Genomic DNA, 24,029 nt, shown 5'->3' with positions numbered 1-24,029 from the left:
GGTGAGGGCTTGTTCTCGAAAGACACTGACGACACAATGGAAAAATGGAAAAAAAATTCGCGCTATCTTGCTAAGTCCTTCATGCAATCCCAATCATCATCTTATCAGTGGTATCGTCCTGCTTACAAACACAGGTACGAGCCTCAACTTTCTCAAGATTGGGGTGGTTACCCCTGAGGATCCAGGCCAAATACCAGGTGCGCCTTCCATCAGTGACAGAAGGGCCAACAAAAATCCAAGTCTCAGGAACAACCTAAGCAGCTGTTTCAATGTCTTGGACCTGGAAGTATCTCTCCCTGTTTCTTTAACTGGCATCTGTCTCACCCTCTTCTTCCCTTCTTGGTGACAAGTGACATCAGACGCCTGGGTGTTATGCACAGTGGCCAGCGGCTATGCTATCAAATTTGACACTCTGCCTGCCCATATGGGTATAAAATACACCCATCCAACTCCTATCCTTGAAGAAGAGGTTTCTTCACTGCTCCAAAAGGGTGTCATAGAACCAGTCCTGCCTTCTTCAGTGCACACTGGGTTCTATTCCAGATACTTCCAGGGCCCTAAGCATGATGGTAGGATCTGCCCCATTCTAGACTTGTGAGAGCTGAACAAGTTTGTCCAGACCTCCAAGTTTTGCATGATTTCCCTACAGTTAGTACTGCCACTGCTGTGGAAGAAGGAGTGGTTTGTGTCCTTAGACCTGAAAGACTCTTACTTCCATATCTCTATATGACCTCACCGCCACCAGTTTTTGTGCTTTTGCCTGTTCACTCAGGCCTATCAGTACAAAGTGCTCTCGTTCGGCCTCTGTACCACTCCTAGAGTTTTCACTAAGTGCAAGGCAACTGTCATTGCCTATCTGCGCACTCAAGGTGTCTGTTTTCCCCTCACTGGATGACTGGCTTTTTACAGCAAAGGAGAAGTTGACTCTGCTGTTCAATCTTCAGCTTCCTGTCTCTCTCCTGGTAGATCTGGGGCTCAGTGTCAGTATGAAGAAATTGGTCCTGACCCCCCCAGCGAGCCATCCCATATATCGGTGAGATCCTGGATGCCAATGAGAAATGTGCATACTTACCTGCAGAACACATTCTGGCCATTTCCTGCATGGTGGCCACTTTTCAGTCTGCCCCCAGGCAACGGGCTCGTTCCATCCAGCACCTGTTAGGTTTGATGGCCTCGTACACAATGACTGTGACGAACACACACTTGTGAATGAGGATGTTCCAGCTCTGGCTGCTGTCTGTCTTCCGGCCAAATCTGGACAGTCAAAACAAATGGTTAGTTGTCCCAGATAGTGTCCTGCAAGACCTACTTTGGTGGTCCCTGCCTGACACTCTGTTGCAAGGGGTCCCTTTTCAAATGTCGAACCCTACTGTGTCAGTCACCACCAATGCTTCCATGCAGGGTTGGGGTGCTCACTGTGGTTCTCTGAGGATGCGAGGCCTGTCAAACTCCCAGTAGTGGGAACTCCATATTAACTTTTTAGAGCTCCTGGCTGTTTTCCTTGCTTTCAAGGTGCTTTTGCCCATCATCCGTGGCCCGGTGGTTCAGGTCCATATTAATAACACTACAGCTATTGCCTACCTGAACCATCAAGGGGGCACTGTGTCAAGGTCTCTGAATAACCTTGCCTTACAACTGTGGGACTGGTGCCTACGTTATGATATCCTTCCTATGGCCATTCATATAAAAGGGGAGGATAACATTTTGGCTGACCCAGTTAGCCAGGATGTGTCTCTTTCTACTCTCTATGAGTGGGGGCTAAATGACGTTGTCCTGTCATGAGGTGCCTCCACTGTTGACTTGTTTTCCTCTACGCAAAATGTCTAGTACTCTCTGTTCTGTTCTAGAGTGGGCCTTGGCCAGGACTCTCTAGGGGATGCCTTCCAACTGCAGTGGCAGGGCTGGCTATATTATCTCCCCCCTCCCCCTTCCATTGCTATCCAGGGTGATGGGGAAGATTCTTCAAGAGCTCACACGGTGCATTCTAGTCTGTCCTTGGTGGCCCTGGCAACCCTGGTTCCTGGTGCTGCTTTGGCTCTGCAAAGGGTTTTACTTTCGTCTCCCACCACGTTGGGATTTCCTCACAAGTGATGGAGGCCAGGTCGTCCACCATGCTCTTCAGACCAAATGGAAGCGGTTCACATCCTACACTTCCTAGAAAGACTTTGACCGACTCCAGGCCTTAATTCATCAAATATTCTTCTACCTCGCCTATCTCAAAGGTCTGGGTCTTTCGAAAACCTCCCTTAAGGTTCACCTTGCCTCCATCTCAGCTCACCATGAGGGCTGGGATGGCAAGTCAGTTTTGGTCCATCCTGACTCAAAATGCTTTTTGAAGTGGATTAATAACCTGTAACCCCCAGTGTGGGCACCCATTGAGCCTTGGAGCCTCTCGCTTGTGCTGTTCACACTTAAAGAGGCACAATGGTCTTCCATGAGACTTCTGTGCCTGAAACCAAAATGTCAGCTAGACGGGTTAGTGAACTTGCTGCCCTGAGGGCAGATTCACCTTATACCAAGTTGTATCCAGACAAGGTTATCCTCCATCCGGATCCTAATTTTTGTCCTAAAGTTGTGCTGGATTTCCATATCAACCAGGACATTGTGCTACCTATGTTTTTCTGTGACCATCTACATCCCTTGAATGTTATATGCACTTCCTGGACGTTCAAAGGCGTCTACTTTACTTCATGGACTGCACAAAGATGTTCAGGTGTTAGAACAAACTGTTCATCTCCTGTGTGGGAAATAGTAAAGGTTTTGCCATTTCTAGACAAAGATTATCCAACTGGCTGGTGCAACTGATTTTCTTTTGTTATAAGAAGCAAGGTGTCCAGCTGCCCTCTAAAATGTGGGTGCATTCCACTAGGTCCATGGCTACCTCAGCTGCCCACAAGTCGGGCATCAGTATGAAGGACATTTGCAGGGCTGCCACCTGGTCCTCAGACCTGCCCTTTGTCAGTCACTACACTGTGGACGTGTTTTGCTTCAGAGGCCAAATATGGTCAGGCAGTCTTAAAAGTAATGTAACTGCTAGCACCCACCTCCTTTATATGGGAGCTAGACACTCACCCAGTTGTGAGGGACCATGGATCATTACAGAGATAAACAGGTTGCTTACCTGTAACTTATGATCTCTGTGTAGATCCTTGGTCACTCACAACACCTGCCCGGCTGTCCCTTGTGCTAGCTTATTTTTGGCATGAACTGTTTACGTGTGCTGCTGTGATTGTTTGTTGCCATCTTCTACTTCTGGATTTTGTCAGTCAGTCGGCCGCAGCGGCCGATTCAGGAACTGAAGAGGGAGGCGCTCTACAGCTTGTTCTATAGACACCCTTTGAAGGCTCTGATATCACTACACCTTAAAGTGCTGGAGCGCCTGAACAGAGCTAAAGATTTTTCTGTGGGTCTACTGTGCAGGCGCAGAAGACCCAGTTGTGAGTGACCATGGATTGTAAACCAAGCAAAAAATCTCCTAGTTGGTAGTGCTGGATTTTTGTTAGTGAAAATGGCTCCAAAAGAGCCATTTTAATAGCTTATTGCAAATGAAAGAATTGGCCTTGAGCCAGTGGAAGGTGTTTGGATGTGGTAGCTATTTTCTGTGCAAGGGATTGCTTTAGCTGTGCTTTAAAAAAGTTGCTGTGTAGAGAATCCAGCAGTTATGCTGCCAAATGTGGTGGGGCACCAGTTCATAAATCTGAGAGTGAAACTTCCTATTTCTTCCCCCCCAAATAGGGAGGAGGCACTGAATACAGTCATCCACTTCTCTCTATTCTATTTGTTCAACATTTGTGTGCTTTCAGGACTGCTGCAGTTATTGATGTCTAAACTGGGTCACCTTGCTTTAGTTTTTCAAGTGTGACATGTGATTACAGTACTCATTTATGATCTTGTATTTTTTTCAGGTTAACACTTTAACAAAAAATGGCAGCAGAAACTCAGACGCTTAACTTTGGGCCTGAATGGTAAGTTTAGTGTCTTTGTGTCCATTTGTCCGTCCCCAGAGACTGAATGAATGATCGCCTTTGTTGATCCAGCTAGAGATTCCCGTTCCTTATTATACAAAGGCCAACAGATTTGGAACTTCCTTTTAGGGAATAGTATCCAGTTGTGTCATAAACTTTAAAGAGCTGTATTTTAAATTTATTTCATGGCAAACATGCATACTTTAAGCACACTGTCGAAAGATAAATATTTTGCAGTTCAACAGGATATTTTTCTTCTCTTGTTCCTTTCCATCTGTTATTAATAAGCATATTGGCCTGGTGCAGACTTAATGCTGACTCCCTGCAAGCTGTGGTTTGAGAATCAGGAGCCAGCTCCAGGAACATAGGCTCTGCCCTTCACTTTCTGAAGCAATTTCTCACTTCTATTCCTAGCCATAACCATGTTTGTGCATCAATGCAATGTTACCTTTTTATGGCTTGCAAACCCATGTCAAATTGTGATTTCAATCTCTGGATTATGAGGGAGCCATGGTTTGCTTTGGAGAGAGACTGCAAGATGAGAAGGGAGATGCCACTGCTGTTACCCATTGCCTTTACTGGATAGCAAGAAATTCGTTGCCCCTGTGTTTTCCTAGCATTGGCTTGTGTTCCTTGCACTTGAGGAAGAGGTGGAACAGGCATGTGGAGGCCTCTTTGAATGTGATGCCTCATTAAGAAACCAACTTGTGAACTTGTTCTAAGGGCAGAACTAAGTTATGAGCAGTTTCATGTTTCATTTGGTTGAAATATTTCATTTTATACAATAAATCTGCTGAGGCTGCAATCTGAAGTGAAAAATTGGTACGGAGATGGCGGAGAATGGCTGCTTAACTCTTTTCCCCTTGTGCCATTTCCCTCAACTGAAAATCGTTTTCCCAACTACTCTTACTTGCACTGGAAAAATGATATTAATATTTGTATATTTTCCTGAATGAGGTAAAAGCAGCTTTGGGTGACGTTATCAGCAGAAAAGCAGCATGTAGGAAAAGAATAACTCAACTGCATAATGTGAAGTTTTGCCCTAAGTTTGCAGTAAATGCACTCAAGTGATTTGCTAAATTATTAAAAGTGATAGATGAGCTTTTAATTGGCCAAGACAAAAATGTTTTAATTTTTAGAAATCTCATTAAATCAAATGTTTGGCACCTGAACTATACATGTTCCAAGATTCTTGTTTTCATACTTTTTATGCCTTTTTTGTCCAATCGTTCCTTTAAAAGTGGAGGATTATTCGTGTATGAGAAAAGATTACTTAAATGTCATGAAAATAACTGCCACAAGGTGGCAGCAAACTAAAAGGTGATAATTCCAAATTATTAACTAAAGTGCCTTGAAGGATAGCAATATATGTAGAATATCTGAATAGTCAAATGAGGGGCATGATGTCTACTTCAGATTTTAGTATCTTATAGTTATTGTAATATCCAGTATCACTTTAATTGCAGAAACAACAAAGAGTCTTGAAGCACCTTAAATACTGATCAATTCATTTCAGAACAAGCTTTGTGGACCAGAGTCCATATGTTTTGATCCTTAGCATTAGCTTTCAGTATTGAATATTTGCCTGGAGGCTGAGAGACCTTGTTCGGAAAGTAGCCCATTTAGTCTTGCTTTCATCGTTCTTTTGAGATTTGCTAGTCTGATGTCTATCAGTCTGAAAATCCTTATTTTCAGAAATGCTCCAGCAAATATAAAGCACAGGAGGCAAATAGTAAATGAAGCTTTTAATGTATCTTTATAGTCTTCAGTTTTCCCTCTCGTGAGATACTGCAGTCATATTCATTCTGTTATATGCTAACCGTAGTGGCCCAATTTGGGCATAAAGACAAAAAACTGTGGCAAGATAAACGTCAAAATAAAGGAATTGATGTATGAGGAGGGAGCAGCACATTCCCATTCTTCAAACGATACTGTGGAGATTTTTCTGAATAAAGTAGTTCTAGTTAAAATAGGTAAAACTCCAAGAATTAAAATGCAGGCAAAATATTTGAAAATAGATACTCCTATGTATGTGGCAGGGAGTAAAAGTGAACAGATCACCCCACTCCATCTCCAGTTACTCAGGTAGCGATTTCAGAATAAAAGTGCTGGTATAAATGCTGCCCTGATCAAAATGAATCTGGAATACATAATACATGAGAGGATGATTATACGTTTGGGGTTGTGCAAACTTCAGTACTCTGCTGTCTTCAAGAGTTAAGAAGCAGCAGGCAAGATGAAGCCTTGTTGCTTTAGTACTGCAATCTGCTGTAGAGCAGGCTGTGAAGGTAAACAGCTTGGTAAAGGAAAGGAAGAGGATAGCATTTCTGTGCACTGTGGAGTGCTTCCTGCATGCTCAGCTAGTCCCTATAACTCTTAAAAGATGTTGTTGAAAACCTTTTGTTCTAATCTTTTATATCAGGATCACTATATACATAATTCTTTACAAAACAGTGAGTTCTCTGATGGACTCATCTGTATTGGTTAGGGCATCAAGTCCTCCAACCATTTCATAGTGCTCTAGCCTCCGAGTATTTAGGCTCTGAGGTAAGTAGCCCAAGAAACCAGAGAGGGAATTTGACAGCGAAATAGGAATGAGTGGTGGGTGAGCAAGAGAATAAATGTTTTTTTAAAAATAAACCTTCAAAGATTTTCCATTGTTACATTTTTCAGTTCCAAACAATAATTGAGTCTCAGTATGTTGCTCTCCTTGGCTGATATCAATAGAGCTGTTTAGGCAAGGGGCGTCTCCTCGCTGATTGGCTTAAAAAAAAGTTGACCATCTTGGACCATCCCCAGTCCAATTACAAACTGCTTTGAAACTGCACCTTCAGGTCTAGAAACAATTTGCCATGCAGCATGGAGATAAGACTGGGGGGGGGGGCAAGTCTAAAGCCAACGTGGAGTGATAAAACGAGTTTCACAGTTTCGTTTTCGTTCTCTCTCGCTCTCTGTTGCAGCTTCTCTACCAAGCAAGTTTTTCTCTCCTGGTGTAGAGATTTTTTCTAGTGTGTGTAATTATTCAGTAGTAAGAGCAGACAGTGGTCGGATTCAGTGGTTGGGTTCAGATGTAGTGTGGAACCTTGGCTGAAGCCAAGTTCTATGCAACATCCTTCAGCCCCAGGAGCATTCCCCCCACCCCCCACAGTCCCTGCGTGAGCCTCTACTTCCTTTGTAGGTTGGAATATGCCGAGAGTGGCCATGATGTCCTATGCTATTATCTATTGGACATGATATTCTAACTTATTTGCCTCAAAGAATTTGAGATCTGAACCTGAGGGTTGAAGTGAAGTTCAGATCTTGGGTTCTTTGACACTAATAGGTTGGGATATGCTGAGGCTGGTGGGATTGCATACCATGACCAGTCTTGGTATATTGGAGGCTTATGTGGCGATGGGAGGGAAGGAACATGTGCTGCTGAGGGATGTAGTGTGGAGCTCAACTTTAGCTACATCTGAACCTGCCTAGAATCACACTGTTTTTAACCACCGTATCACATGTGCAATTCATAATGATAATGTGAATAACACTGTGGCTGGTTTAGGTGTGCTGAAGTGGTTACCAAAATTATATTGACTTGGACCAAACCAGAACATAGGAACTTCTCAACTGAAATCCAACCAAAAAACACGGGTTGACTTCAGTGTTCCCTATAATAGGGATTCCCAGATGTTTTTTACTATGACTCCCATAATCCCTAGCCAAAGACCATTGCAGCTGGGGATGGTGGAAGTTGCAGTCAACATCTGGAATCCCTGTTCTAGGAATATTGGGTGACTCCTATGTGAACTTCACATATGTGAAGTGCACTTAAGAGTATTGAGTGAATAATAAAAACTAAAGCTAGGTAAAATCATATTCCTTACCTGCCATATTAAGCTAACAAGAGATTTCTTTTTGGCATGTACTACAGTCTGCAGCTCTGTTGTCCTAACTGCATATCTAAAACAACTGGACATCTTAATTCTCTTCCCTGTTTTTCCTATAGGCTGCGAGCTCTGTCAAGTGGTGGAAGTGTGACATCTCCTCCTCTGTCTCCAGCTTTGCCAAAGTATAAATTAGCAGATTATCGCTATGGGAGAGAAGAAATGCTAGCACTTTTCCTGAAAGATAATAAGGTGAGAAGTGCTCATATCTGTTTGTATGCAAATTTCAGAAAAAGTTACTTTAATCATTCATGGTTTTCACTATATGTTAATCCAGTTAAAGAGAAAGCAGTGCTTAACTTTTAAGAAAATATTAAAATACCAAAAAGTAGCAAGACAAAAATTATATAGTAAAAAAACAACAACCCTCAACTTTATTATATATTAAAATCACTGAAATTTTTAAAAAATCACCTAAACTATTCATATAAATATGTCCACATCACTCAGCGTTTTGGCATAAACAACTGTATTCACTACTTCAGTACAAAACACAAATTAATAAATAGCAATTAAAAATATCCATGTGAAATGCCAAACATGTTTCAAATCCTGAAGTCTTCATCAGTAACTAGTAATATTTTTGAGTTTTATAACGGTGGAACCTTTTTTTGCTACTTGCCTTAACTAAAGGGTTAAAGCAAGTAACGGGCTTTTTTGCTACTTACTTTAACTAATGGGTTAAAGCGAGTAGCAAAAAAAGGTTTCTGTATTCACCTTAACTTAAAGGGGGACACTCCCTTCACAACATTGCTTCACAACATTGGAGCAGCTAGTGGTCTTTCAGTCAAGTTGGTTTGATATCTTTCTTTTCTTTCATATGTGTGTTTTAATTACCGTATTTTACGGACTATAAGACGCTACAGAATATAAGACGCACCTTAATTTTAATCCAGTTTTTCAGAGTTTTAACATATTAAACTGTTAAAACATATAAGACGCTCCTGAATTTTGGCGGATATTTTTCAAGGAAAAAAGTGAGTCTTATAGTCCATAAAATACGGTATATAGCATTTCTAAAGAAATATCAATGCCAAACCATGTTTACTGTAACCAGAGAATCCATACCTCCATACACTGTCATTTGTCATAATGAATACATCCCTTGTTAGGGTAAGTTGTTTTGTTTCTGGAAGACATGAAGTTTTATTTCTTTAATATAGAGTTGCTTTTTAAAAATGTCCTCAGCAATTTAAATGCATAAAAATTATTATTATTATTTATTATTATTATTATTTTACATTTTATATCCCGCTCTTCCTCCAAGGAGCCCAGAGCGGTGTACTGCATACTTGAGTTTCTCCTCACAACAACCCTGTGAAGTAGGTTAGGCTGAGAGAGAAGTGACTGGCCCAGAGTCACCCAGCAAGTATCATGGTTGAATGGGGATTTGAACTCTGGTCTCCCTGGTTGTAGTCCAGCACTCTAACCACTACACCACGCTGGCTCTCTCAAATAAAAATTGAATCTGCAGAAGGGGAAAAGTTGCCACAGTAAGGGTAATAGAGTGGAACCTCCTCCAATGCTGACAGAAATGAACAAAAACTCTCTTTAGTAATAAAGAAACAAGTCTCAAAGATGATCCTTAACCAGTAATAAAAATATTTAGATATTTTGAAACCTAAACCCTAAAGTGCTCTGTTCAAACACACTTCCCATATTCAAAATTTAGGTTCCCTTCTACATATCTTAGATTCCCATATATCCTGTAAAAAAATTCCTCTTTTCATTATTGCCCATAACTTACTAAGGTAAGGCATTAAACATCATATGAAAATATGAATTATCCTTTTTGCTTTAGCATTTAGTACAGTCATATATGTACAAACCTGTACACTGTTTAGAGGTTCTGATTGTACTGATCTCTTACAAGTTATCACAATTAAAATAATACTCCCACTTAACAGTTATTTTAAAAAGAAAAGTAAAACAAAACCCAAACATTAAATTTTCCACAGTGTTTCAGAATATTTACATCTAATGTGTAATATAACCACAGTGCTCTAACACATTTTAATTGCCATAATTAAACTGTGATAGCAAGATACCTTTTTTTGAAGGGTCTGTAAATTAATTATATACCTTATCACTAAGCTTGACTATTCTACAGAAAACAGTGGAGATCCGATTTTTGTCCATTCTTCGTCTTCATTCACAGGCGCTATAGTGACCGCAGGGAAAACTACCTCAAATTCAGTCTGTGATTTTAGACATTTCATAACAATCTTTGTTCATCTTGTTGTGAGCATATATGTCTCAGGTTTTGTTTCTGCCTATATACAAAAAGTATGCTTTGTTGACCTCAAGGAAAGTTCTCTAGAAGAAAATATTTCTCTAGATGAAAATATTGCTAATAATATTTAATACCACCTATTAAGATCATCTGGAGAGGTTCGTCTTCTGTTGCAGCCAACTCGTTTGGCGGCTACTCGGAAAGGAGCCTTCTCCGTTGCTGCCCCTGGATTTTGGAATGCACTCCCTATTGAAATAAGAGCCTCCCCATCTCTGGCAACTTTTAAAAAGGCACTGAAGACACATTTATTCACCCAGGCTTTTAGATAGATTTGTAGTTTTAATATTTTTAATATTGGGTTTTAAATGATTTTAATGTTTTAAATGATTTTAATTGTTAGTTGATTTGATATTTTAAATTATTTTAATTGTAAACTGCCCAGAGATGCAAGTTTTGGGTGGTATAGAAATAAAAAATAAAATAAATAAAAATATTTTAAGATGGGTTGGTATAACGGCTATATATCCCCACTTTCATCAGGGCAGGGAGCCTCCTGAGAATTAGGGCATGCGTGCATCCTGATGGAGACTTGGCGCATGTGTACTATCATTCTTAGGAAGCTCTCAGCCCCAACAGAAGGGCAGAGGGGCTCGGGAGCAGGGGGGAGGCAAGTGGGGGGGAGGTGAGAAGCACCCTTGCAGCAGTGTGATGCCTTGTCACTGCTCCTGCCTCCTGTCTGCAGGATGTGGTTGGTGGCAGTGGCTGCCCGCTTCCAGCATGGGCCAGGGGAAATGTGCCTGCGGGCTGTATGTTGTACAACCCTTGTATAACGATTTTATTTGCATTTGCATTTCTTTCTCTTGGTTTTAAAAGATTGTGTCTCAATATTTTTGTCTTTATGAAAAGATTTGGCCCTCCTGCTGAAGTTAGACTAAAACTCACATCATTCTCAGCCACAGTGGCCAGTAGTCTGGGAAGATGGGAGTTGTAGTCCACCAACAGCTGAAGGGTCAAAGTTGTGCAGCCCTGCTATAATTCATTCTTAGTCTTTCCATCTTGCTTTTCAGTAGATTCTTTTTCATATATTCTGGATAGCTATGTTTTAACAAATAATATTTCTAAGGTTTTGTTTTGTTTTGTAGAGAGCTTTACAGAACTTACCCGGATATCACAATTCTACAATCTTCTTTCTATAGTATATCAATTTCTACAATACTTCAATTAATGCTTCAATATTTCAAATGTATTAAATCCCCAAACTTAGCAAAGTCACTTTCTATATCTGATGAAACAAAACAACAACAAAAGAATATTTCTTGTATCCATAGTTCAAAGGAATGATATGTATTAAATATATACTCACAATTGTTTAAGCATTTATTTACTAGCTCTGTGCAAAACAACAGTCTACTGCTGTTCCTTAAATCTACTAAATGGTGTCACCATTACATTGAAAAGGCTTCTTTTGCTGTGCATTTTAAGCTAATTATACATGAAAATATAAGCCAGCATCTAGATTATCTCCACCAATATGCCAAGATTTTCTGTTGCACAAGGGGGAGGGGTCAATTTTCAGTTATCTCCTCTTCCCTCTGCAGCCAATAGTGCCCTCCGAAACAATATCCTTGAGGGTTGGGGGGCTCATCAATATAGTTTCGGAAGGCAGAGATGACTGCAGAGAAAAAGAGCTGAAAATCGACCCTCCTCCCTTGCTCAGTGAAAAACCCTGGCATGTCAGTAGAAGGTAAGTTTGGATGTCTGCCACTGTTTGTGAATTCCTTAAAGCTTTTCTCTAATTGCTACAGCTAATTGGTGCATTATCTTCTATTATGCTAATTACTGCAGCTAGTGGAGTGTTGATATACAATGACACCATGCCCATTGTAAATGTTCCATTTGTAACATCCTAATACCTTCTACAACACTTAAGACATCTATTGGATATTTCAGAAATGACTCCACCCATAGTATAAATACTGTCGTTTCAAATCCCATCAGTATAAGTAGACAGCAGCTCTAAAATCTAGCCACATTCCAGTAGGATGTTCCTGAACTAGCTTTGTATTTGTGAACTCTTAATTCAAACCCTCTTCCAAAGTATTCTCCTATATTAGTTTCTTACTCCCGTATTATGTTCTGCTCTCTCATTTTCCATACCCCTTTCCTCTGGCAGTAGTTGTTTCTAAAAAAGATCTACTACTAGTTGTAGTGCTCTTTTTATATACGACTTTTCAACAAAAAAGATCCCTTTGGCACTGTGTTCAACTCATTGTTGCATCCAGATCAGTCACATGTGCTGCCAATTCTACTATTTACATCTTCCTGACTGATATTTAATGTTCAGTCAAATAATACAGTCAGAATTATTGTTCTGCAAATTGTACACCCTCTTGTGTATAATCTCCAAGGTAAATTCTGTGGAATTTGAGTGCCTTACACTCCTAGTTGTGTTTACCCAACTCTTTTCCCAAGTGTCTTTGGGCGGGGTGGGGGGAATCTGTGTGCTTTTAAGCTTTTCTTGAAATTTGTCTATCCTTATTCAGATTCTTAATTACTTGGTTGTATGTTTCAGGCAATAGGATCACAAGAAAACCTTTATTTAGAAGAGTAAACCATTTATCTTTAAATTTTCCATTAAAAGGAAACATTCCTGGTTCTTCCAAAATCCACAGTCCTTTTGAATTGGCCTTCATTTTTTGTCTACAATAATGCCCCCACTGCTCCACGATCAGTTTCCAGATTCATTATTCTAACAAACATTTACTTATATTTATGCCAGTGAACACCTTTTCCTTTCTACTTTTTCCTTTTTTTAAAAAAAGTTTGAATGGTTCCCCTACAATAAACATCTTAGTCTTCTTGCACCACCCTTTTTTGCTGCAGAAGCTAGTAGACTCCATATTCCTAACTGCCCCAGCGCACTTCATTCCCCAATATTGCCACAGAACACCCAAGTTTGTGGAAATGGACAGGAGAGTTGAATGTTATGCATTGTAATAGCAGCCCTTTGTAAATCTGCTCCTTTGACCTATTAAGTACCTAGTTTTCCTAAATCTGAAAATACTTTAGCCACTTGTATGGAGTTTGGTAGGAGTCATATTGGAGACACAGAAGACTTGGAAAGGCCTTTGAGACATATGACATCTTCTTATTGCTAGATGTAAATAAGCTCATCATTTACTGTGATAGTGGGAATGTTTAGTTTTTAGATATGTCTGAGTAGATACTAAGATGTGGACAGTGAAAGTAGAAGCAAAATTACTTACTTCATGCATTCTTCTCTGACCACCAGTACTGTCCCTGAAATGAATATTCTAAGCCTCTGTTTTCCCCTCCTCTTCCCCCACCCCTTTCCTTGCAGATACCCTCAGATCTTCTTGATAAAGAGTTCCTGCCCATTCTACAGGAGGAGCCCCTACCACCATTGGCACTAGTACCTTTTACAGAAGAAGAACAGGTTGGTTTTAAAACAGATTAAAAATGGGAAACCTTTTAGAAGCCTTAAACTTAATTAGTGGAAAGCGGAATATGCATATATAACACATTGACAGTCTAGGCTGAGAAACTTGTACGCAACTATAAAATGTTTGCATTAGTGTGATGCTAGTTTGAGATTGTCCTGAGTCATCTGGATCCCAATATGTGATTGAGCATACACTTGATTTGGCTTTCTGATCTGGGCAGGATACTGATGGTGTGGGGGAAATCACAATTCCCTTGTCATAGTCAGCTCATTACTTAGTACATTTTAGACAGCAGCCCCTGACGAATGCAGGATGGTCCACCCCTGGCACCTCATGGATCCAGTTGGTTTTCAGGTGGTTCTTGGATATTTTTTTGGTTACGTGGCTGGTGCACCTGTTGATGCCCTTGTCAGTCTCTGGTACACAAGAGATGACTTGGACAAATAACACAATCACTTCTAAAATCTTCTCCCATTGGTGAAAGCCAGTTGGGCTATCTGATTTGGTTTTTTTTCTGGTGGGTGGGCAGGGTGGAGGGGACTAAACTCATTGAAGAGATTGGAAGGAGGATTGGTTTAAAAAAAGAGGAAGTGATGATAAGCTTTCAGTGCAATGGTTAGAGCTAATTTGAAGACCTACTTGGTGGTAATGATGGTGAAGAAATATTACTTCTCTGCCACCACTGGGTCTACTCAATACGGTCCAGTGAAGCTTTTCTGAGTGTTGCGCAGCCTTTTTCATTCTGTTCCACAGGGAGAATCCATTTGAACCATTCTGTTGGGTCTCTAATTCCATCCCCAAAATGCTTAGCATTCTCATCCACTCTGACTTAGCCTCCAAATTACATATTGTGCAGATGCAGGACACCCCAAAGGTGCTGTCTGATCTGTTTTCTGTGGATGAGTTTTGGTTATTGCAGCTTGTGGTTATGGACAGAGTGCTTGGATAGGTTTGTACAACCATGTGTTCTCTTGACACTTGCTGTTCTTGGCTAATAAGAGGCCAAGAGGGTATGTTGAATTGGGTTTGGGGGTCTATGAATGTTTCATTGAGGCAGGATTTGGCCTGTCCTGAGGGAGCCATCCCTAGATGCATGAAATTTCAATGACTATCATCTGATGACAAACCTCTTTTTTTGAGCAAGGTGCTGTTCATCCCCAGGCATTTCTGTATAAAACTGGGTTTTTAAAAATTCATTTCAATCTGGCTGCAAGCCTAGTTTGGAGACAGAAATAGCTTTGACTGTTTTGGTGGATGATTTCTGAGAAGCCGTTGGGGGAGTGTATCCCTGTTTGTTCTCAAATATGTTTCAGTAGCTTTTGATACCATAATATCCTTCTGGAGTGCCTGTCTGGATTGGGGGCACTGCTTTGTGGCAGTTCTGCTCCTATGACAGGTCATTTTCAGAAGGTGGTGCTTTCATGAGGAGCTATACTTCCATTCCATGATAGGTTCCTCAAAGTTCTCTTCAACATCTACATGAAATTACTAGGAAAGGTAATCGGGAGATTTGGAGTTGGGTATCATCCATATGGTGATAAAACCCATTTTCTCTCCCCCCCCCCCATTACATCGGAGCCAGATGTGATTGTGGACAACCTGAACAGGTGTTTGGGGTCAGGAGTGGGCTGGATGAGGACAGTAAACTGGAACTCAATGAAGGCAAGACAGACTTGCTGCTGTTAAGTGAGCTTTTGATTCAGAGTAGTGGTATTAAACCTGTTCTGAATAGTGTTGCATTCCTTCTAAAGGAACACATTCACAGTGGGGGTGTTGATTGATCCAGCTTTGCTGTTTGATACCCATGCGGTATCAGTGGCACACATCATCTTTTTATTTTAAATTTGGGCTGATATGGCAGCTGCACCTCTACTTGAAGATAGTTGATCTTGCCCCAGTTATCCATGGTCTTAGGATATCTGGACTAGATTAATTTAACAGTGAAATAATTACATTGCCTGCCAGTTTGTTACCAGACCCAATTCAAGTTGTAGGTTTTAACCTTTAAAGCCCTAATCATTTTGGGACCAGAGTCTAATCATTTGGGACCAAAAGTACCTGCTGCCACATGAACTGACAAACAGTTGTGTTTCCCTTTTGAGGCCTTTCTCTAGATCCCCTGTACTAGGGAGGTGGGTGGTGGCAACTAGAGAGAAAGCCTTTCCAATGGTGGCATCCAAACTTTGCGATTCCCTCCTGAGATATGTATGCCTAGCAGCTTCACAGTTATCTTTTTTTGCACCAGGCAAAGTCTGTCCTGCTCTCAAGTATTTTATAACATTAATTGGCCTTGCTGTTTTTTATTTCCTCTAATAGTTTTAACTGACAGCAGTTCTTACCATAACTGTTGTGATTTGTGTTTTTCATTATTGTGTTCTACCATTTTGTTAATTGTTCACTAAATGGATAAGGCAGAGTATAGATCCTTAAAGTAAATATTATGTTTTATTCTAAATATTTTTGACCTGGCTCAACAAATCTTAGGATCAGGTTGTAAGAGTGATTTTTTTTTTAACATATTTGTATACCGCCCCAAACTTAATTTAAGTGTATTACATTTTTGAAAGGTTTTGATATTTCTTCAACTGAGGAAGAAGCATGTTCTTCTATATGAGCTGTTAAATAACAAGTTATCAGAAATCTTTTTAAAAATGTTATGTTGAAATCAGATTTTTAGGCTAAGAAGTCCCCCCTTTCACTTAAATAAGTCAACCTGTAATAGGGTAAATTGTAAAAGAGCATTGATATTTTCATACTAGTATTTCATATTGTCAAGACAATTTGTTTAATAAATGCTTTCTGCCTTTTAATTGTCCAGAGTAACTCACAATTAGAAATGTAACATCCGAAAGATTAAAAACAAAACAAAAAACCAACACCAACAACAAACAGTACTAAAACTAACAGCTATAAGAGCTCATACAATTTGGGAATACATGAGAAAATAAACTCACTATCACCTGATGCCTAAAGGAGAACAGTGTGAATGCCAGGCAAACGTCTCTGGGAAAGATGTTACAAAGTCAGGACACCACAATTGAAAATGCCCTGCCTTCACCTAATCCCCGAAGGTGGGGACATCTGGGCCAGGTCCAGGTCCAGGTGTCTTATACTGAGTTAGACTAATGCTATTGCTCAGTAGTGTCTCAGTCCAATACTGTCAACACCAATTGGCTGCAACTCTCCAAAGCCTCAGAGATCTTTTCCCACTCTGCGACCTGAAATACTTTTAAAGTGGATTTGTTGGGGATTCAGTCTCAGTCCTCCTTCATGCAAGGCGTATACTGTACCATTGAGCTGCCTCCTGAATATTTTCAAACACTTATCTTTGGGAAATGAATTGCATGCATGCAAGAGCTCTTTTTAGTGTTTTGAAATTGGAAGGAAAAGAACAGCCCTGCAAACTTGGGTGTTTAGTTGTTCTCTGGTTACTTGCCAATGTATCTTAGTAGCTTTTTAACATCTTGCCTTCCTACCTTACTTAGAAGGGGTTTCAGTTGCAGATATTGTAGTTGAGCCAAGGAACCAGGATAGGTCTGATTTTCCTGATAATAAAATGTTTCTTTCACTATGTTCCCTCTTCTTGGCAGAGAAATTTCTCCATGTCTGTAAATAGTGCTGCTGTCCTACGATTGATGGGACGAGGAGGAGGAGGAACGGTGGTGGGGGCTCCTCGAGGTCGAAGTTCCTCTAGAGGTCGAGGTGAGATGTTTTATGAACATAAAATAGTGTCAGTACAGGTGAGCGCACACATTGATACATTTTAAGAAAAGTGAACTGGTTAAGCTCTTACAAACATGCTGGGGATTCATAATCCATCAAGACTTTTATCTCTTTGGAAGGAAAGATGGGATAAATGTTACAAATAATAAATGTAAGCCAGTGATAGGGAACCTATCCTGGACAATGGTCAAAAGCACAGATGTAGAGACAGGCTCCAGTGTGAAAGAAGGTGGGGGTTATGGTATTAAAAGAAAATTCAGAATGTTTCTGTATACACATATTTCCTGTGTTCTGTTTTACTAATACTTAGTCACTGTTCATAAATCTAGTAATGAAGGATTAAACGAAGGGTCTTTTAAGGCAGAAACTGATATAGGAATGATATCATAAACTCCTGAGCCCACAGCATAGTAGGGATGTGCATGAACTGATTCAGAGGTCTTTTCCCATATCTACAAACTGCTGGTCCAGCATTCAAGCTGGTTTGGGGTGGGTGGGAGTGGTTCCTGTTTACCTTTAAAGAGCGGGGAGGGTGCTCTTATACACACACACATACACCCCGCTATTTCCCCCTTCAGCGCTGTGTCCAAAATCGCTGCGTGGGGCAGCAGTGTATCCTCTTGCCGCTCTGGTCAGCTTCAGACCGGAAGTGGCCAGTTCACGTGCGGACATGTACACACACACACTGGCCACCTCCAGTCTGATGCTGACCAGAGTGGATAGAGGGTGTGCTGCTGCCCTGTGCAGCGATTTTGGACACAGCGCCAGCGAGTGAAATGCGGCGGTAGGGTAAGAGCATCCTCCCTGCTCCTTAAAGGTAAACGCTGCTGCCAAACTGGCTCAGCGCCAGTTCATGCACATACCTACAGTACAGGGTGGGGTATCATCAAGCAACCTGCAGGTGGCAATAAAGGAAAAATGATCAATTTCTTCCTTCAGTAACTGTCGCATTGTAATAATAAAGTAATAAAATCAACCAGGCTACAAAACTGATAAAACACTCTCCAGAAAAACGACAAGAAACATGGGAATAAAGCTTAATGCTGCAAAAAGTGATGGGCTGATTTTAGAAACTTCTGTTACTTGTTTGCACGCTGCAGCATAGAAATAATGCCACTGAAGGCAAGAACTGCTCTTGCTTTTGGCCATGCAGATAGTCCTGACGTTGTGGGCTACCCTGACAGATTTGCTGTTGAATATTCTTTAGCCATACTTTTTATTGATTAAGGGGTGTTTTTTAAGCTTTCTATAGACATATATTGTTGTTTTCCTTCACTGAGTTCTTATTTTAACTTTCATGCTAAATCAAGAGTGTTTGGTATTAAATTGCTTTTCACTTAAACACCTTTTAGTGTAGTGACAAATGGCCAGTAGGGTAATCCAGCAGTAAGCACTGGCAATTGGCCATACACCCCTTTCTCCTCTTCTATATTAGCAAGCACCACTATGACTTGCATTGTGGCAGTATTGTGGGTGATACTTCTGTACTGTTCCTGCCATTACTTTGAGGTAAAGTGACTTCAACAGCATAATGTTCCACCTGGGTTCATGCCATTTGGAATAGTGGTGTGGTAGGAAGTAGAGGTAAATCACAGGTGTAATGCTATGAATTCATATACAAAAAGGGATGTTTGTACCCAGCAACCACACACACTATTTCCTCCCCTCCTTTAACATATAAGCAAGCTCTGGTGACTTGAACCTCCCGGAGAAACTGTGCCTTAGTTTAAAATAGTGTAGTAATAAAAGGTATGGAAGAGGAATTAGGGAAGAAAGGGGAGCCCATTTCAATGTTTTGTTTAGAGGAGGGTGTTTGGGGTATGTGTGTGTGTTTGGTTTTGTGATGGTCTGCTTTATTATTTTGGTTATTTTAATTGTTATCATTAGTTAACAATTAACTAATGTTAATTGGGACTGGAGGTTGACAAACACAGGGAGAATGTAAAATGTTGAAGAGAATTATTTTTAAAAATGGACAATTATGCAAGACAAATTGCCTACAACACTCTTGGCAGCCTCCAGAACCATCCCTTGGGCAAACAAGTGGCTCTACATGGTTTGGTTTCCATGTGTAGGTCACCTATTCCCATATCTCGTGTAAGTAAGGTAAAGTGTGCTGTCAAGTCGATTTCGACTCTTGGTGCCCACAGAGCCCTGTGGTTTTCTTTGGTAGAATACAGGAGGGGTTTACCATTGCCTGCTCTCACGCAGTATGAGATGATGCCTTTCAGCATCTTCCTATATCGCTGCTGCTCAATATAGGAGCAGTGGGGATTCAAACCAGCAACCTTCTGCTTGTTAGTCAAGCATTTCCATGCTGTGCCACTTAAGGTGACCCATCTCATGTAGATGTAGACTTAATACTATTCTGCTCTAAACTTATGTTTCATGAAGAATCTGAGATTGTGTGTTCTGATTTGCTTTCCTGTGGATTTCCTTTGAAGAGAGATTATTTAAATTCAGTTCTGGTTGAGCAATAATTTCTGATTATGGTAATTCCAAAGGAACTTTGTGAAGGTTATATGTTGTTCCATTTTGTCTTTTCAGGCAGAGGTCGAGGAGAAAGTGGTTTTTACCAAAGAAGTTTTGATGATGTGGAGGGTGGATTTGGACGAGGAGGTAGCAGAGAAATGCACAGATCACAGAGTTGGGAGGAAAGGTAATGTTTAAAGCCTATATATTAAAATAATTTGCATTTTTGTGGAGCTCTAGTTTTAGTTATGTTAGTCAAATCTTAGTTCTGCTTTCTCAACTACTTGTTCCTAAGGCCTTCTCAACTACTTGTTCAAAGGTATACTTAAAAATATAGGTAATTTGTAAACATGTTTGTAATTGTGTATTGTACAAGCACATTTCTCAGGGAGCTGGGATTGGCTACTGCTCTCCATTTAGTGACAGATTTTTCTATAAGAAGTACTGAATTAAAAATGCTTAAACAAGCAAACTGAAATAGGAGAAATTTGGGTAGTTATTAATGAATTAGAAAACCAAATGATTTTACTATAATCCTGTGGGAAACATCCGAAGGACCTGAAGCTGATAGCCTTCCTGAAGTATGGATTTGTACGGACTTAGATTTACCAAGAGGATGCGCAAGAAGTGAGTTGGCTGCAATGCTACAATAATAGGATCCGAGAAGAGATTAAGGCTGCTATACAATGAACTTTGAGAATAGTTCTGTGAGAGAGAACTTCAGATGGGGTTTTTTGAACAGTAGATTTTGCACTGTAATTCCTTTGAAACTGAAGAGAATTTCAAAAACGTTTTGTGATACAAATGCAGACCAGCTATTTTAGAATTTAGAAAAGTCAAAAATACCATTGGGTTAGCACAAACCTCTTGTGTGAGACTAAGTAACATTTTGTAAACGAAGCTGTATATTAGTTGATTGAAATAAATTGATCCATCTAGTATAGTGAAAACCAGATATTGTGATTCATCAAGGTCAAATTCATCTTTCCTGAAACACTGACAGAGTAACATTAGCTGTATTTTTGCAGCAGGCAAATATTAGTTAACCAGTGGGGATATCAGTTCACACTTGTTATACTTTTATAAACTACTTACTTTGGTATATCAGGAGAAGGTAATATATTCATCTAATCAGATTTTTTAAAAACAACAACCAAATTGATTAGTAGTGTTGATCTAATATAGATTTTTTTCTGGTGCATATTGTTGGGCTTATCAGTGATGCAATGAATAAATTAACAATAAGTTATATTAAGAGCTAAATATTAGATCGTTGGGGAAGTTAAATAGTTGAAATGGATTGATCATTCATGTGTTTTGATAATTTCATCCTCAGAGTGGTTTGGCATCTGAAGCCTGATATGTAGATTTTCATGTGTGTTCTGTCCCAAGTATTGCAATTAATAATAATTCATTATGTTATTGCATCACAGGAGTAGCTTCTAAACTTTGTACAGCAATCCCCCCCCTCCTTGATCGCAGTGCTTATATGAATTTGGTTTTGCCTTTTCAGGGGGGACAGACGATTTGAAAAACCAGGGAGAAAAGAACCAGGTATGTAGATTCTAAAAACAAACAAAATTGTATAGATTGAGCAGTCTGTGTTCTGCTTTCTCATTAATAACTTGAAATTCATGTGCTTGAGTCTGAAATTATCTAAACTACAGCTACAATGTTTCTGTATATAGCCAATTGTGTCTTTGAGGAAATGGGATATAATATGGCCTGAAGGAGATGAGGATAGATAGTTTTTGTGTTTGTGCAGAGTATGACAAGTGTGAATTGAAGCTTTGCACATTTCTGAAAACATGAATTCATTATATCCAGATATTTTTCAGCTTGACTGCTGAAATTTCTGGAGTGAGTACTCTACTTGTTTGAGTATTAAATATAATTCTATTACAGTACACAATTCTGAACTCTCTTGCTTTTTTTAGTGCTTCAAAAACTTTTGTGTTCCTGTTTCATAGGATAGCATCCAGAGAACCACTGGCATGTGTTGTAGAAGGCATCTTTCCTTCCCCCTATCCCTCCTGCCTACTGAAACTTTCTGAGCCCTCTCATTTAAACTTGAATAACATGTTAATACCCCCAAAACAACAAAGATGTTGCTGAGCTTTGGAGGAGTTTTAGCAACAACATAGGATGTTGTGCAAGGAACTGCAGAGGAAGGGAAGAATAACTGGAATCTGCAAGCAGAGCAGTGCCTTTGCTAGTTATTCCGATTGTGATTTCTGGAAATAATTCCACATCTCATTCTGTGTCAATGCCAATGGTCCCCTGACCCTCATCAATGGCCTTCTTGAACACTGAAGAGGAGGGAATATGGGAAGATCTCTTGTGCTGTGCTCATGTTGTGCCCACGATACACTGTTGGATGAAATCCCTGTATGCATCTTGTTGAAGCAACAAAGACCATCTCACATGACCCAGCGTTGGCCCTGGGCAAATAGTAAATCCTACACTTGTCAGTTATTCATGCTGCAAAGCAGACAAGATTGCTTTGCCACAGAGCCAATTTTAGCCTGCAGTTTGAACTTTTACTTTGGATAGCCATTGGATTTTCTGCTCTATACAATTGCATTTGTTTCACCATATGACCAAAACAAAGTTTTGGCTCATGTCAAAATCTTTGGTCAGTCCAGTGGAAGATTATTTTTCCTTGAGTACTTCTCTTTAATTAGAACTTGTGTCTGGCCATTTTTGCAGTATAATGAAGGATTACATATTTGGAGAACTGTAGGTGTCTGAAACATTTTTAGTAAGCACATTACTGTCCCTCAAAACTTTATTTGCTGGTCTGGATCTGATTGCTGTTTGCATGTAGACAGAGCATGTGAATTCACCACATGCATGTCATCTATAGTATGGGATAGTCATTGCTGATTCCTGTTGTTTCTAATTTTCCTGTTCTTCAAAAGAACAGAATTTGAAGGAAAAGGTCTACCTTGCTCTTTCAGAGAGCCAGGGTGATTTCTGTGAATCTTTCTAGTATGCTGAAGTCCCTTAGGTTTTTTGTGCACAGGTTTCTCAGTTAATTGGTAAAAGAAAAGATTTAGGCTTTCCTGAGGGAGATTTTAAAGGTGCCAATAGCAACTAAGGACCTACTCTTTTTGCAAGTCAATAGGATTTGAGTGCCTAACTGCAGTTTGCCCTTCTCTATAAGGGATTTTCCCCCCACAAGCATCTAAACCCTGAACTTTGTAACAGTGCCAGATTTCTATGGTGATCAGTGCTTGAAAATTGGATAAATCTCCATCTGTTTTTAATGCGCTTTGAATCCCCTTTAAAGCATGTAAGTTATTTTGTTTTGCTGTTCTATTTTAGTTCTTATGACTTTGGTAACATAGAATTAAAAGGCATATTTCTAATTCTGCTGGCTTTCAGTCTTCCATAGCATTAAATAATTTAGTTCCCTTGAAGCTGTGTGTTTGAGCTTAGTAACAATTCTTCTATGTAGTTTCTATTACTATTTGGGAGGCTAAAATTATTTGTATAATTTTTATTACTCTCTTCAGTGCCTTACATTCTTTAGAACTTATTCTCATTTTCCCTCAAAACAATCCAGTAGGACTGGTTAATTTGTAAAATGATGTTACCCAAGACCCATTCAGTAAAGCTTTAGAGCTGAACAGGGACTTGAACCAGTATCTTCCCATGTCAGAACATTCTAGCCTTTATACCATAGAATGTACATACTTTTGATTTGTTTTCCCTCAAGTATCAGTAATCAATTACATAAATACCTGTTGCTACTTGGCAGTATATTGTAAATCATGCACTAAAGGTGGAATGCACATGGCTTAAGGACTAAAAACATTTTTAACAATTTATGAAGATTGTGTTTCTAAGTCCTGTATTTGATTTGAAAACACTTAAAGTGAATATCCTGTTTCAAGTTTTATCTTAGTTTCTAATGTTCCCTGTCTTTTTGCAGGTAAGGCAGAAACACAAAAAGTTAAAAACAAACAAACAAACCCTCTTCCTCTCCTCACCCTTGAAAACCTTGACTCTTGCGTGGCTAGGAAAATTTACCTATAAAATGAAAGGGTGCTTACGTGACAAGTCTGCTTTGAGGTTAAATGAGATTATAAAGTACGTTTTGATTAATTAAAAGGACTATTTAAAAGCAAAACATTATGGGCATGGCTCACCCAAAGTTGAGCAATTTGACTTTCTATTGATTTCAGTGGGAATTACTAAAATGTGCTGAAATCATTCCTATTGAAATCAGTGGAACAAGAAA

At 39.8% G+C, this 24,029-nt stretch overlaps 1 protein-coding gene across 3 annotated transcripts in view; it reads left to right on the top strand.

Moving 5' to 3' along the window:
• GIGYF2 (GRB10 interacting GYF protein 2) overlaps positions 1-24,029 on the top strand; it is a 144,877-nt gene that overhangs the window by 41,888 nt on the left and 78,960 nt on the right. For all 3 annotated transcript variants that reach the window (XM_053307978.1, XM_053307977.1, XM_053307976.1), the window contains exons 2-7: positions 3,906-3,965; positions 7,954-8,083; positions 13,486-13,581; positions 17,179-17,290; positions 19,859-19,970; positions 21,297-21,337. In XM_053307978.1, coding sequence (XP_053163953.1) covers positions 3,925-3,965; positions 7,954-8,083; positions 13,486-13,581; positions 17,179-17,290; positions 19,859-19,970; positions 21,297-21,337 — 532 coding nt within the window. In that variant the 5' untranslated portion in view covers positions 3,906-3,924. The remainder of the gene's footprint in view (positions 1-3,905; positions 3,966-7,953; positions 8,084-13,485; positions 13,582-17,178; positions 17,291-19,858; positions 19,971-21,296; positions 21,338-24,029) is intronic.

The sequence above is a fragment of the Hemicordylus capensis genome, chromosome 3 (assembly GCF_027244095.1).
Source record: "Hemicordylus capensis ecotype Gifberg chromosome 3, rHemCap1.1.pri, whole genome shotgun sequence".
In the NCBI taxonomy this organism is placed as follows: domain Eukaryota; kingdom Metazoa; phylum Chordata; class Lepidosauria; order Squamata; family Cordylidae; genus Hemicordylus; species Hemicordylus capensis.
The sequence above is the reverse complement of the archived record's forward strand: the minus strand, read 5'-3'. Positions and strand labels throughout refer to the sequence as shown.